This window comes from Mus caroli, chromosome 6 (assembly GCF_900094665.2).
Source record: "Mus caroli chromosome 6, CAROLI_EIJ_v1.1, whole genome shotgun sequence".
Taxonomy (NCBI): domain Eukaryota; kingdom Metazoa; phylum Chordata; class Mammalia; order Rodentia; family Muridae; genus Mus; species Mus caroli.
Genome location: NC_034575.1, coordinates 19,708,582 through 19,724,784, shown reverse-complemented (window position 1 = coordinate 19,724,784; position 16,203 = coordinate 19,708,582). Strand labels below are relative to the sequence as shown.

At 37.6% G+C, this 16,203-nt stretch overlaps 1 protein-coding gene across 1 annotated transcript in view; it reads left to right on the top strand.

Annotated features, from left to right (window-relative positions):
• The window catches only part of Wasl (WASP like actin nucleation promoting factor), a 51,697-nt gene extending 37,084 nt beyond the window's left edge, over positions 1–14,613 (top strand). The window contains exons 6-11 of the mRNA XM_021164665.2: positions 1,493–1,661; positions 3,275–3,317; positions 4,039–4,192; positions 8,725–9,242; positions 10,044–10,152; positions 12,075–14,613. Coding sequence (XP_021020324.1) covers positions 1,493–1,661; positions 3,275–3,317; positions 4,039–4,192; positions 8,725–9,242; positions 10,044–10,152; positions 12,075–12,136 — 1,055 coding nt within the window. The 3' untranslated portion in view covers positions 12,137–14,613. The remainder of the gene's footprint in view (positions 1–1,492; positions 1,662–3,274; positions 3,318–4,038; positions 4,193–8,724; positions 9,243–10,043; positions 10,153–12,074) is intronic.
• Positions 14,614–16,203: the final 1,590 nt, after the last annotated feature.

Sequence of the window (16,203 nt, the reverse complement as noted above, 5' to 3'; positions counted from 1 at the left end):
CCTCTGCCTCTGCCTCTGCCTCTGCCTCTGCCTCTGCCTCTGCCTCTGCCTCTGCCTCTGCCTCTGCCTCCTGAATGTTGCCATTAAAGGCTGCTCTTGGTTTTAAGTTTTTAGTTTTATAGTTTTAGCCTTTTGGTGTAGTAGTACTAACTTGTTTTTATTAAGTAAATGAGGAAGATTTTTTTTGTTTCTATTTTTTCATAGTATTGTTAAAGGGCAAAATCATGCTGCTAGTATTGCCAATATATTCGTCCTTTTCAACTTATAAAGATATATAGTGTACCAACATATCACATATATAGTAGTGAGTGATGAGGTGCATTGTGGGAGTTTTCTTTTTGGCTTTTTCAGTCCAGCAAGTTTTTGCTCTCTCCATTGTAGAGAGCAGGTTTGATGTTTTAGCTTTACTGTGTTTTGAAATGTCACCACTAGGTGGCAGTGGACACCGTTTGCTCTGTTAGCTTATCAAATCTTTTTAAAATATAACTATTAAAAAGACACTTTATGGGCTGGCGAGATAGCTCAGTGGGTAAGAGCATCAATTGCTCTTCCGAAGGTCCTGAGTTCAAATCCCAGCAACCACCCATAATGAGATCTGATGCCCTCTTTTGGAGCAAGCGGAGCCGATTGGAGCAAGCAGAGGTCCTAAATTTAATTCCTAACAACCACATGAAGGCTTACAGCCATCTGTACAGCTACAGTATACTCATATACATAAAATAAATAAATAAATCTCTAAAAAAAAAAAGATTCAAACCAATGCAAAAGTCTCAGCTTTGATTCCTATCACTAGTACTGATATTTTGAAACATTTTGAAAATTGTCATTAATGTAATGAACTCAAAGGAAACTTGGCCTGAGAGAAGAACTTCTCAGAGAAATGTATATTAAAGAATGTGTTGACAAAGTTCTGGAGATGATAAGAATTTTTAAGTTGAATGTGTTGTATTGAGACTTTGACTTCTTAGGAAGTCATTGTGAAATACAGACAAGTTGTGGAATGCATCATTTAGTGTCACTCCTAAAGATATTACTAACATTCTCTAAAGGCCCTTAGGTACTCTTACCATTCAATCTTTGCAGTTCTGAGTGTTAGAATTTCTTGCACTTTAAATATTTTTATATAATTATATCTTTGTGCCTTCAGATAGCCACTTACATATATACTATTGGGAAAAGATTAGAGGACTTAAGTCTGGCAATTTGAGGGGGGGTGTTAGCAAAAAAATTTTATAGCTTTTTATAAAATTATAGGTAAATAGGTTGAAATATAGCTTTTCTGCTATATATATCATTTTATCAGAATTACAGTAAAAAAAAAAAAAACCAAAGGATCAGGTTAGTTAAGTTTTATATAGATCAGTGTACTTTATAAGATTTAATATTAAGTTGTAAGTAAGCAGCCATAGGTTAAGTAAATTATAAATAATGATTCTATAAAATTATTTTCTTAAATTGTATGCCTCTCATACCATTTTGACTCTCTTTGTAGGTCCCAATCTACCCATGGCTACAGTTGACATAAAAAATCCAGAAATCACAACAAATAGATTTTATGGTTCACAAGTCAACAACATCTCCCACACCAAAGAAAAGAAGAAAGGAAAAGCTAAAAAGAAGAGGTTAACCAAGGCAGATATTGGAACACCAAGTAATTTCCAGTAAGACTTATCTTTTGTGTTCTCATCATTTAAAAAAAAAAAATAGTAAAAAACTAATGTTGCTATACTGCCTAGGCTGGCCTTGTGTTTGGGATCCTCCACCTCAGCTTTCGGAGCAGGATGTGGGATTACAGGTGTGCACTACTGCACCCAGCTTGATCTTCATTCTTTTTGTGTACTCTGGGCTGCTCTGAATTTTTAACTTCTTATACAATTTTGGTTTAAGAGGTTCTTGTTGTTTGGAGCTAAGACGAAAGGATGGACTATCCAGAGACTACCCCACCTGTGGATCCATCCCATAATCAGCCACCAAACCCAGACACTATTGCATATGCCAGAAAGATTTTGCTGAAGGGACCCTGTTATAGCTGTCTATGAGGCTATGCCAGTGCCTGGCAAATACAGAAGTGGATGCTCACAGTCATCTATAAGATGGAACACAGGGCCCCCAATGGAGGAGCTAGAGAAAGCACCCAAGGAGCTAAAGGGGTCTGCAACCCTGTAGGTGGAACAACATTATGAACTAACCAGTGTCCCCAGAGCTCGTGTCTCTAGCTGCATATGTAGCAGAAGATGGCCTAGTCGGCCATCGCTGGGAAGAGAGGCCTCTTGGTATTGTAAACTTTATATGCCTCAGTACAGGGGAACACCAGGGCCAAGAAGCAGGAGTGGGTGGTGGGTAGGGGAGCAGAGTGGAGGGAGAGTTTAGGGAACTTTCAGGATAGCATTTGAAATGTATATAAAGAAAATATCTAATAAAAAAATAAATTAAAAAAAGGAGGTTCTTTGTTTTCTGTTGTTGTGGTAGAAGAGTCAACAAAAAACAACTTAGAGGAGTAAGTTTATTTTGGTTACTTTTCTAGAGGGGAGGTCAGCCATCGTGATGGAGACGCTTGGCTGTAGGAGTGTGAGAGCCGCCTGGCGATGCAGAGAGAACAGGAAGTGGGGCTGGGCTATAAAACTTCAGTCTGTCACCAGAGATATGTGCTCCTAGCAAGGCTCTACCTCATAAAGGTTCTGCCACCTTCCCGATGACACCACCAGCTAGGGACAGAGTGTTCCAATACATGAGCCTGTGGGGGACATATATCCAAAATATCATGGGAACCATGTATATGTTCATCTGTTTTGGGAGTTTGGTGGGGTTTTTGTGTTATTGTTGTTGTTTCTATTTTGCACAGAGAGAATGAATAGATTAGGAAAAAGTAAGAACTCCAAAGGAGCTGGCTTCCAGGGAAAAATGCCCATGTCTAGTCCTTTCTAGTGGTTAGAGACATGTTGAGACAGTTGTATCTTCTGGGTCACCCAAGCTGACCTAGAACTCCAAGTCTACAGGCATATGTATACAACAAGCCAGTCATGTTTCATAAATCTGACAGAAAGTTTACTTTTCTATCTGAAAAAAATTAGACGTAATTATTTTTTTATTTAATTCTTGAAAATAATGGTTTTTTTTCCACTTTGATGTATAAACAACAAGGAGGATACCTGTAAGACTTGTCTAGAAGCAAAAGAAATTGGGCTGTATTCAGCACATCTCAAGTATCTTTATGCATTATTTCACAAGCCCTTGTCTGCATTTGTTTTCTAATTTTTTCTGTTTTCCATGTTAGGCACATTGGGCATGTTGGATGGGATCCAAATACAGGTTTTGATGTAAGTATCTTTTTAAGCTGTATTTCCTATTGCTCAAAATATATAGGAATGCTATGGCTTATCTTGGACTTTTTTATTTACAGTTTTTAAAATATTATTAGAATTTGAATGTGCTATTTGTATATGCTGCTGAGGTTTGAATTCATAGTATTGTTCTGTCATAGTTGCTAAGTACTTTAAGGGGAAGTTTTTGTATTCCTTCATTTTCTACTTTGAATGCATAGAGAAAAAAGTGATTTTTCCTTTTTTTTAAGTAATGATCTCAGAAGAATATCAAATTTTGGAAAAATAAGTACAATCAAATTCTTAGTATCCAGTTATAAGATAACCCAGTTTGTTTCTAAACTGAGATTAATCTTTGAGGTACTACCAAGGACCTCTGCGGCACAGCAAAGAGGTGCTTGCTTTCAAATTTTCAAATAAAGCAAATCTTATGTAGGACGGGTTGGAATAGATGAACACAAGATCGATCTAGCATTGAGTGGGTTAATAAAATTATGAATAGAATGCCCTCTTTGAAAGCATGGAAGAGAGATGAAATACAATAGAAAATCTCTCATGTTTATCTTTCATAATAGAAAATTTAGTGTTAGCATTTAAATTACATAACCATTTTAAAAGTCTATGAGTTTAATTTCAGAACGACACAGGTAAATTAGAAGTTTTGCCATGATTGTTTTGAACACAATTGCCTACTTAGAAGTTGTTTTATCTGTTGTAGCTAAATAATTTGGATCCAGAATTAAAGAATCTTTTTGATATGTGTGGGATCTCTGAGGCCCAGCTTAAAGACAGAGAAACATCAAAAGTTATTTATGACTTTATTGAAAAAACAGGAGGTGTAGAAGCTGTTAAAAATGAACTCCGAAGACAAGGTAATTTTTGATCTATTTTGACTGTTTTTCCTTTTAAATTTTCTAACATTAGCTTCATGGTGAACAGCTATGCACCCCTCCTTGAGCAGAATCTTTGAATGTATGGATGACAAATTCAGCCCAGTGTCACTACATCTTTGATTATTTTGGTATGACAAAAGCCTTGAGCTAGGCAAGTGGGGGTGACCTTTACCCAGCACCTTGGAGGAAGAGCAGGCATATTGCTGTGACTTTGAGGCCGGCTTGCTCTCCATGGAGGGAGGGCTACCTAGATAACTGCATCATGAGACCTTGTCTTCAAACAGACAAAGGCGTGATGTGATTATTAGTGTAAAGATCACCATGGAATCTCTATAAAAGACATTTCCAGAACATAAATTATTTAAACTCTTTCTATTTTGAAATACAGATTTTCTTTTTTTCTTTTTTATATTTCAAGAACCTATTATACGTTAAAAAATGATTTTATTTTGTTTATATTTTATTTGTAATTATGTGTTTGTGTATTGGGGGTGTAGGGAGTGGTTATGTCTATACATGCAGTGCTTGCAGAAGGGAGAAGAGGACATTGCATCCCTGAGAAACAGCATTTCATCACTCAGTTGAAAGCTGTCCATTTTTTTTCCTAAGTAAGAACAAAAAGATAAATTAATGATTTTTTTTTTAGAGCGAGCACATACATACATTAGTATTCAAAGGTATGAAAACAGAATAGAGAGATTAATAAAATTTGTCTTAACCTACTTAATTAGTAAATCTTTTTTCATTTATTTTATAAAATCATAAAATTAGATTTATAAAGACACAAATTTGTGATTTTCATCATATCCCTGTGTGTAGCTCCTTAAGTATTAAGTCCATTAACTTATAAACAATCTGTTCTTCAGGTCCACCACAGTGGAGCGGTACGTATGTGGAACAGTGTGTGGACCACTACACTGAGTTTTGCATGATTTGCTGTGTTGTTTTTTAGAGTAGCTAGAATTTATATGTCCTGCCTTCAAAAACTAATGTTTTGAGCTTGGGCATAAAGGGTTTTGTTTTTGTTTTTGTTTGTTTGTTTGTTTCTTTTAATTGTTTGTATGTTTGTATTTTTTTGGTTTTTGGTTTTCAAGGACAGGCTTTCACTATCACTGCATAGCCCTGGCTGTCCTGCAAATCCCTCTGTAGAACAGGTTGGCCTTGAACTTACAAGAGATCTGCCTGCCTCTGCCTCCTGAGTGCTGGAATTAAAGGTGCGTGTCTCCATCACCCCGTGCGTAAAGAATAATGTGTAGTAAAAAGAGATATATTTGTATAAATCAGCATAAATGTTGTCTAGAACTTAGATTATTTTATTGAAGTTCTCTATTAGTAAACGCCTCTTGCTCACTCACAGCACTCACGTTGTTTTTACTGGTACTAATTATACTATTTTATAAATGTTTTACACATTCATTTTTCAATAACCTGTATAAAATATGTTTATATTGACTAGAATAAAGGAAGATGTGTAAAAGAAATTTTTATTCACCAGCTATAATTGTCATCTCAGAGGCTTACTGCTTAGCTCACCATTTCTAGTTTTTTCTGAACTCTGGGTGGCTGGCTGGTTGAACTCAGCTGTTCTGGCCCAGACGCCTCTCTGAGCTAACTGATGAAACTGGCTTCTTTTGACTTTTCACTGAATTGCTCTGCTTGGCCTCTACTTACTTTGGCAATACACTCTAATCTTCTGGCTCTTATTCTCTGGCTTATTCTGTCTTCACCTGTGTCTAGTTTGTTCTCTTTGTAACTTCTCTGTAAAACTGTCCTGGTAAAACTGCCACTACACTAATCTGTCCTCCTCCTCTCTCCCTCCCTTCCTGTCAAGAGAGGCTGCTCTCAAGTAGACTACTTTCTTGTGCTGTTCTCGTGAGAATTGGGATGGGCATAGCCTATCTCTGACTCATTCTGTCAAATTCTGATTGTCACTTTGTCTGCCCTTCAGACAACACTTTCAGACATGGCTGCTTCCTTCTATAAAGTAGCCTTACTTTCATTGTTAGGGATTGAATTTGTGTACTAAGGGTGTGTCTGCATTCTAGCCAGATCACTTAGATCTAGAAGGTCTTTGCCAGAGCAGCCTTGTTACTGGATTAAAATTTCTGTACAAGGATGGAGCAGTATTAGTGAGCACAGTATCTTTTATCCATTTAAGCACTTGACAGTATTCCCATAAATTTATACCTAGATAACATTTGTCTGTTATATTTTTATGAGATAACATGGCGTCAGTTCCTAAATGTTTTATGAATTCTGTAATACTATATGACTTTGTAGTATTTTCTGCTTATAAGCAGAAGAATTATACATAGGAAATTATATAAGAATTCATACATGAGCCGGGCGTGGTGGTGCACACCTTTAATCCCAGCACTTGGGAGGCAGAGGCAGGCGGATTTCTGAGTTCGAGGCCAACCTGGTCTACAAAGTGAGTTCCAGGACAGCCAGGGCTATACAGAGAAACCCTGTCTCGGAAAAAAAAAAAATTAATACATGAGAAATAAAATTATCTACTGGTATTATTAATAACACTGATGTTGGTCTGAAGTAATAGTTTTCAAATACGTCAGCCTTTTTATGTGCCATAAACACAAAGGTGTTTTTCTTCTATAAGATTCAGTATTCTTGTAGATTAACTAAGAGTATTTGTTTATATTTATGTATTATATATATTTATATGCATATATTAGAAGCATACTTTTTGTAACTTTCATGTCTTCTTCATTACTTTTTTTTTTTTAATTTGAAAAATACCAGTTTTCATTTTCTTTCTGGTGTTTGTGAACACTTAAAAGTCCCTCACAGTGGTGGCTGCTTGGCCAGCATCTTGGTGCATCTAACTGTCCTAACAGTGGTGTCTTTACTCTTCGATGTTAATTCTATCACGTTTGTCCCTGTGATGGGGTTTGTTTGTAATAGAATTCAAATAATAAAAAGTAAGGATTGGTAATAGATTGTTTATTTTTTAAAATGCAGTGAAGTTTTCTGTCACTTAAGACAACAGAAGTGCTGGGGCCTAGAGAGATGGCTCAGTAGGTAAGAGCACTGGCTGCTCAGCTAGAAGACGTAGGCTTCATTCCCACTACCCTTCATTCCCACTACAGCTCACAGCTCTAACTCCAGTTCCGGGGAATCTTACACACTCTTCTGGCATCCATGGCACTCATGGCATGCAGCATTCATGCAGGCAGAACACTCATATACATAAAGCAATAAGTATATATTTTTTGAAAGAAAGAAAGAAAGAGGAGGGAGGGGGGAAAAAAGGAAGTAGAAGTGCCCGTGCTGTGAGGGCTCCTTTCCTCTTGTAGCATTGTACTAAGGGAAATGCCAGTAACATAGGTTAAGTAGTTACTCAGTAATGTGTACACCTTACAGAGCTAAATATATTGTTATTATGGGTCCCAAGATCTCTGTAACCCAAAAAGTCAGTTTCTCTGATCAGATTTTAAATGATTGGGGAACTGATAAAATGCTTACTGTTACATTGATTTGTATATGTCATTGGTAAAATCATGTCTCTAGAAATACAGCATTGAATCCTTAAAGGGTTTATTCACTTCCAGTCTATGTTGATATTACTATACCTTTGGATTTGTTTTTCTAATATATCTGACATCTTCACTTAAGTAGACAAAGAATAGAAATATAACTACTGGGGTAGTGATAAATTTTTATTAATAACTGCAGTATAATTTTATAGTTTATAAAAAATGTTTCTTAATAATTCAGATCTAAATAAGTAATTGAACATTTAACCAAACAACCACCCTCTGGTAATATCATGTCTAGAGCTGATGACTAGGTTTTGGTAATATTAAACACTATATTATAGTAAAAGGATATATGTAAATTAGATAATGAAACTGTGTCTTGAAAGAAAGTATTATGTTTGGGTTAACTTTGATTGATGTTAATAAATTCTAATAAATTTTGCCATACTCTAAAATTTGTATTTAAAATTTATGCAGAATCTAAATATTTAATTCTAAAGGGAAGGTTGTCATTAATTACTATGAAAATGGCATTAATTGCTGTCAATGTAAGCTAATGCTTACAAGCAAAGTGTTTAATTACATAAAGTAATTTATGTAAAGTTTAATTACACACTATATTTAATTATATAATTATATAAAGTTAAAAAAAGTATATTTTCTTAAGTGTGCACGTGTGTGCATGTGTGTTGCTAGGGATCAACCCTAGGGCATGCTAAGGAAAGTTTTACCAACTAGCCCTATCATTTTGTTGTACAATTGCATGCTGTGTGCAATGCCATGCACAGCTTTGCATATATGGGCTCCTGCAGAGTCTGGAAGAACATCAGAACCACTGGAGCTGCAGTTACAGACAGTTGTGAGCTGTTAGATGGAGGTGCTGGGGACTCAAAGGGGCCCCTATGTGAGGACAAGCACAGCTAATTACTGCTGAGCTCTCTCAGCCGTGGATGGTAAAGTAAGTTGCTTTATTAAATGTTTATGCTTTCATTTTTTTCTCTGCTCTTATTTCAGCACCACCACCACCTCCACCCTCAAGAGGAGGACCTCCCCCTCCTCCTCCCCCTCCTCATAGCTCAGGTCCTCCTCCCCCTCCTGCCCGTGGAAGGGGGGCTCCTCCTCCCCCACCTTCAAGAGCTCCTACTGCTGCACCTCCACCTCCACCTCCTTCTAGGCCTGGTGTTGTTGTTCCTCCGCCCCCTCCAAACAGGATGTACCCTCCTCCACCACCAGCGCTGCCCTCTTCAGCACCTTCAGGCCCACCACCACCTCCACCTCTATCTATGGCAGGGTCCACAGCACCTCCACCTCCTCCTCCACCTCCGCCTCCACCAGGGCCACCACCTCCCCCTGGCCTGCCTTCTGATGGTGACCATCAAGTTCCAGCTCCTTCAGGAAACAAAGCAGCTCTTTTGGATCAAATTAGAGAGGGTGCTCAGCTGAAAAAAGTGGAACAGAATAGTCGGCCCGTGTCCTGCTCAGGAAGGGATGCGCTTTTAGACCAGATACGACAGGGCATTCAGTTGAAATCTGTAAGTGATGTGACCTTTTTATTTTGATTTGTTTGTTTGTTTGTTTGCTTGTTTTTGGTACTATGGGCTTTTACCACAACTCATTATAAGGTGTCTATATTACAAGCTTACTCTTTTACCTTTTATAATTTTTACAATGTTTGTCTGTATACAAAGAAAGGTACATATTTTAGATGAATATCTGTAGTTGTATAATCCATATTTAACATAAACATATAAAATATTAGTTACCATAGAAAGATACCTTATGCTTCCAACAGTCACTGATCTGATAGCTTTGGGTTAACTTTGTCTAATTCTAAATTTCATGTAGATGGAATCTTACAGTGTGTTTGCAATTCGTTGTTCTAGACTTTAGATAAAAGAAACTACCTACTAAACAAGGAGAGTTCATAATAACCCTGTTTGGAAGCAAGTGAAGTCATCTTGATAACTCAACACTAGTAACTGTATGAAAATGAAAGTATACACTAACTTTTTATACTTTGAAATTAAAAATAATAAATCAGACTCTACAGAAAATTGAAAGAGGTTCCAACTTTAAAATTCACAATAGTGATGGTGTATAAGTTTGGATTTTCTGACTTAGAGAAAATAAGATCATGTCATCTTTTAAAGGTTAAGATCACTTCCCACCTTATATCTCAGTTACAGATAAGCTATCTTACCTTGCTGTATGTGTGCCACAGGAGGTCCTAATGCTTATATGACAAGTACTCTGCCCTCTGAGCCATCTCCCCAGACCCATACAGAATCTTTTCTAAATATTTATAATTGAGTTTAATAATTTCCTTCTCCAAGGTGTCTGATGGCCAAGAGTCCACACCACCAGCACCTGCACCAACTTCAGGAATTGTGGGTGCACTGATGGAAGTGATGCAGAAAAGGAGCAAAGCCATTCATTCCTCAGGTATGGTCACATGATCTCCACGGAGCGAGCGGGAGGGCTTTTATAGGGTAGAAATAAACAGGCTCGTAATTTCTGTCTGTTTATCATTTTCTTTGTGACCGTTTCGTCTACTAACTCTGTAGGTCTGAGTTTACAGCGTATTTAATCATATTGTTTGCTCAATGACTGGTCTGCCTAAAATTTAGTAGATACCAAGACACCATAGCCATATATAAACTAGAAGAGAGACCATGTAAAAAGTGATGAATTCATTTCCTATACTGGGAAATGCCAATGGAATCTTTGACAAGCAGCCATTAAGCGAGGCTTGAGATTTCTCAATGTCATTTCTGCAGTATTCTGAAAATAACCTCTATAATGACAAAGACAGTGTGGTGGTACAGACAGACACTCAAACCAATAGGAAGTGATAAGAATACAGTTAAACTGTTTTTCATTCAATCTGAACAACAGTCAGGTAAACCTAGATAAAAAAGACCTTAATTTAAAACATGGAATGAGCCAGGCTGTGGTCACACATCTTTAATCCTAGCACTTAGAAAGAAGAGTCAGATGAATCTCTGTGTTTGAGGCCAGCCTGGTCTACAGTCTGTTCCAGGGCAGCTGGGGCTACACACAGAAACCCTGTTTTGAAAAAAACAAACAAGCAAGCAAGCAAAAACATGGAATGCTGGAGAAGAGGGGGTCAGACTTCTTTTGCTTTTCTCTAACTTTTGTTACTTTTTAGGTTATGATACTAGGAAATTTGTCTTATGGGAAACAGAAGATACTCTGTTTTTATCTAGCTCACATCCATAGTATTATACCCGTGGTCCTGGCTCTGTGTTGTTTTAATATCATCTCTTACAAACTTGGCCGTCATAAGTTTTATGAGGTGTAGATATGAAAAATTGGATGCCATCAAAATGTGCATTCATTTAGAGGATGACGACTGAACACCTCTACAGTACTCCTGCTGTTCTTCCCTGTCGTGGAGCTTGTATTCAAGTATGAAGACAGTCTAAGAAACCGAGGTAGTAGAATTATGAGGAAGAAGAAATGGAGGAGACAGTGATTCTGGGGAGAATTACACAGGGTGGTCAGGAAATGCGTCTTTTGAGGGGTGGTGCTGAGTGGGATCTAAATGATAAGACAGAGAGGAAAGCAGTACTTCCAATGATGAAATATGGAGGGAAAGTTCAGTGAGGGTAGGGGACAGAGAGGGAAGTGGTTGTAGCAGAAATGGTGAATGGAAGGCCGGAAGGAGGAGAGCGGGAGGGCTGGGCAAGTCATGCCTGATGCTTCAGAGAGAGCTGAGAGTGAGTCCAGATGGCAGGAGCCAGCCATGGAAGGCTTAAAAGTTTCCCTCCATCTGCTCTGAGTTGAATGTACTGGAGAACAGCAATAACTGAGGCAAAACAAAAACAAAAAAAAAAACAAAAACAAAAAATCCAACCTCATAGTAGGTGTGGACTGTGGTAAGAAGGAAGAGACTTGATGGAGGGAGAGGTAAAAAGAATTATTTAATAACTCATATGCCTATTCACCTGAAAGGATGGTGATGTCACTAAAATGGGGTAACTAGAGTCAAGGGAGAAAAGCAGATTGTGGGAAGAGGACAAAATCTAAAATTCTAGGTTTGCAAACTACTGTGTGAACCCAATTCAGAAAACCAACACAAGTTTCCGGTGACTCATTGAAAACACGCTGGTTGAAATCTTTTTCCTGTAGGCAGTGAGGGGCCAAAACCCAAACGGTGACTCTCCTGTCTTCATCTTTGATCCCATCCATAGTCTGTAGATTGATTTTATTCGATTAATTTTAAACCTTCTTAGTAACTAGATTCTAGAAATTAAATGTTTGTGTTAGGAGTCGGGTAGCTGGAAAAATGACGTGAGAATTATTTATGCGTGCTTAACTCCTGGTTTGGGGTTTATTTTTAGATGAAGATGAAGACGATGATGAGGAGGAAGATTTTGAGGATGATGATGAGTGGGAAGACTGATCTATATATTATATATATATATTTTTAAGGTGAAATACTAAACACTACTTCCTGTCTATTGATCTGTAAAATTATCATGTAAATGTTCTACCAATTTGCTGTATATTTTTGTTGCCTTTTTTGCTTTTTTTTTTTTAAATTAATCTGTGCAATACCTCATTTAATCTGTAAAGGTTTGTTATAATCCTATATAAAGCTACTCCTTGTTGCTGTGTGCAAGTTTACATCAGGATGCTCACGTGATTTGTGAATATTTTCATTCCATCAACAAGGGAGTTTAATTATGTGTGAGACTGACACAAACCTTAATGTAATTTAGTTAGAATGCCAGAAGGAGAACACTATTTTCATACCCTACTTTTTCTGTACCTAAATTTTCTTAATAAAATTTAGTATAGCACTACATTCTTTTTTAAGTGATGTAAACTTTAGTTTCTTTAGCCCCTTCATTTTGAATATGATGCCACATATGAATGTTGAAGCTGATACATTGCACAGTTCTCTAGACACCACTCACTACACTAATGCAGTTTTTCACATTCTAGTATTATGAGTTGCTTAAAGTCGCTACAGAGATGCTACTGAAGAGAGGCGGAGGCACACCTCGCTTGCAGCACTGCCTGCCCAACGCTGGGAAGCAGTGGCATCTGAAGGAGCCCTCACGTGCCTGTCCTTGACCAAGGTGACTTTTATGCTGTGGCAAATGTGACAGGCTCTTTGTTAGCAAAGAGTTAGATGCTTGTTATCATGCCCCAAAATAGTTTGAGGTAGCATTTTTGGAGGTAGCTTCGTGCATCATAAACAACTGTCATGCTCGTGTCTGACTCGAGCGGTATCAGAACAGGGCTGAAATGGAATCTTTGTGTTTTGCACTCTGTGCATTGCTGTATTCAGAAGTACCAACTGTAAGACTCAGAGGTTTTGGCAAAAGTATGCATGAATGCTAACCCTTGCACATACTCTGTTTTTACTTTGATGGCTTTTCCAGGTTTTTGTCAAGTACCACATGTAGAATTATATTTTTCTTAAAAGATTGATCATCCCAATGGCAAATTTCTTAGAGAACATAACTGATTTGATAGATTTTCTTTTTAAATAAAACTTCACAGCCTGCACAGTTGTTACGCATACTACGTGGTATGTTAAAATTAGGGTTTCCTTGCCTCTTTACAGTACACTAATTCGCCTAAAGGTGGCTGTTTCATATTTACAGTGATAATTATCTTACCTACCTACCTACTTTAAATACATTTTAGGTAGACGATTATCTGATTTAAGTGCAGACATATTTTTCTCACATTGAGTTGTATGCAGAATGTAGCTTCAAATGTATTCATTATAGTCACAATATCCAACTAAAAATTATGCTATCTACAAGTATACCGACCAAAATCTAGTATTGACATGATCTTGACAGGCTGGACCTGTAAGATATGGTTTGAATTTTAACCAGTTTATCACATAACCTCTAGAAACCATGCATCTAGTTATTGTCAGGAATAATTTAAAAGGTTTAGTAGCCAAAAGCAGTTAAGTGGTGCAGTAAGGTAGTTAAGTTATTCAAAGAGTGTTATCCTCCTTGCAAGAGTAACTGAAGCACATTGGAAAGATTCTCAATTTTGTGTTCTCTGTAAAAACAGTGCTCTCTGCTGCTAGGACCTTTTTTCTGCTTACTGTCATTTTCATGTGGCTTGAGCTCTGTGAGACTGGTGCGGATGAGGCTGGACAACTACTACCCATACAATTAGGAGGTCAAAATAACTTTAAATAAATAGCATCGGACTTTCATATTTTTCTTTTTGACGTGGAGAAAACATTTTCATGCCTAAAAATATCTTTGAGATAATGCCAATTCTGATGTCCCTTACCTTTTGGCCAAGAAGTTTGAGAGTTTTCCAGCTAATTTGATATTTGACCAGAAGTTGTCTGGGGAGACTCTGAGTTCTTTGAGTTGCATATAAATGGGGGTATATTATTTGCCAAAGGTAAAATTGAGTTTATTCTTTTTCATACAGAAATGGATTTTGCTTTTGTTTGCTTTTTATTTTTGTGTAAAATCTAAATTCCAGGAGCTGTGGGGTTCAGTCCAGGCATGAAGACTAATCCACTCTGAGTAAGGTGTCAGTTGTACAGCTCCGTCCTCTTCTGTCTTGCACTGTGGGTGGCACTATTTATTCCTGTGCGTCATCTGGAAGCCTCACGGATACATCCAGCTATGTGCTTGTCTGGTAGCCTTTGCGTTTAACAAACTAGCATGAGGCCTTTTATATCTAAATGCTGTGTGATAGACAATTTCAGCTAGCCACATATTGTATTATGAAATTCATAAAGATTTTCAATCATTCAATTCCATTTATCAACTGAAATTTTGTTTAGTATGTGAAATTTTTTTTGAAATGTATAGTAAATAAGATGTTGCACTGGTGGCAATTCATCATGGAACATAATAAAATTAATTTGACCCAAATAGTATAAAATATTGTGTCTCATTTGTTTATTAAGATGTTAAAATAAGTTGAAAATTTTAATTGACTAGCCAAGAGTGCACAGATAATGTTTGAGGTTCCAGCACTACATGTCCTGAGAGGTAAAGTATGTCATTAAGTAAACCCGCTGAGTAAAAGAATTCTGGGAGACCTGGTGGCAGTTCAGCACCTACCATTGTGGTATAGTGCTTCTACATAGAACTGTCACAGTTTAAGCTCATGCTAGTGGGACTCTTTCAAACCAAAAATGTTGAAGTCTTCCAGATGGAATGATACTAGGAATTTAATAAATACCAAACATTGGTTCGTGTGGGGCCTAGTTTTTAATAGGCAGTATTATGGCCATGTTAGCAGTGATGCTCATTTAAGCCAGAAGCTTAGTTTTTGGTAAGGGTGATATTTTGTCCCATTGACCCTGGCCCAAGTTGGAGTATGAAGGTGAGGCTGTGCCGCAGTCCAGAGTACAGAATGTGACAGTACACCTTTCAAGAGCTTTGTTCTATGGAAATGTTTTTTGTGGTACAAATGCGAACACTTAATGTATTAAACTGTTAAGAGAACTGTTGTAAGAGTGGTATGCCTTAGAATCATCTGTCCTGTTACATGTATCTGGACAAAGAGCCCTACAGTGACACCTTTAGAAACAGAATAACTACATCTTACTACAATATAGCCATAAGGAACTGTCTAACAGGGAGTCCTCTATAGAAAAGCTGAGTTCATTGCTTGACAAACATCGCCAGTCTTCGGTAAGGTTTTCTCTCATTAACTCTTGTCATTTAATACAGGCTTTTAAAAAAGAAAAGAAAAATTGTTCAAGGTTGGAGAGACAGCAGAGGTTAAGAGCACTGGCTCTTTGAGAGGCCCCAGGTTCAGTATCCTGCACCCACACAGAGGCTCACAACTGTCTGAAACTCCAGTTCTAAGGGATCCCACAAACTATTGGCCTCCTCGGGCACCAGACTGTCATGTACACAGATACACGTAGCCAAAACAATGAACACATAAGACAAAAATATTTTTTAAAGAGATTTAAATTGAGAAGACATTAGAGAAAGATTTGGTAAGCAGCTCATTACAGATTGAGGGAGCACATATCTCTTGATTTGTATAGGTTTGTGGCTACAAATTTCACTTTATCTGAGTGCTGATAGAAGCCGCTAGCATCTGCCCATCTCTGCCCAGAAAAAGCTGGAAGCGTCCACCTCCGCCTGGAACATGTGCTGGTGTTTTGGCTCGGTGGTGACAGTCATCCTACATTGCCCAGACATTTAGTCATCACAAGGTACTTAGGAGTTGAAATGAGGTTGAGCTTTTGAGTGCACATCCAAATCATTAGTTTCTTTGTGGGCCTTAGTAGGTAATGTTTTTACTTAGACATAAGTATTCTATAAACTCTTAAACCTACCTGAAAGAAAAGTAGTTTGTAGAGTGAGTATCTGAATAATTTTTAATCAACAGAGGCGCTGTCAAAGACTGGGAGTTCTTCCAAGGAGCCCAGGAACAACATGGACATTTAAACCCAATGTCCTAGTTTTACTGAGGGAAGGGACATTCTAATTTGATTGCATGCACTTCTAG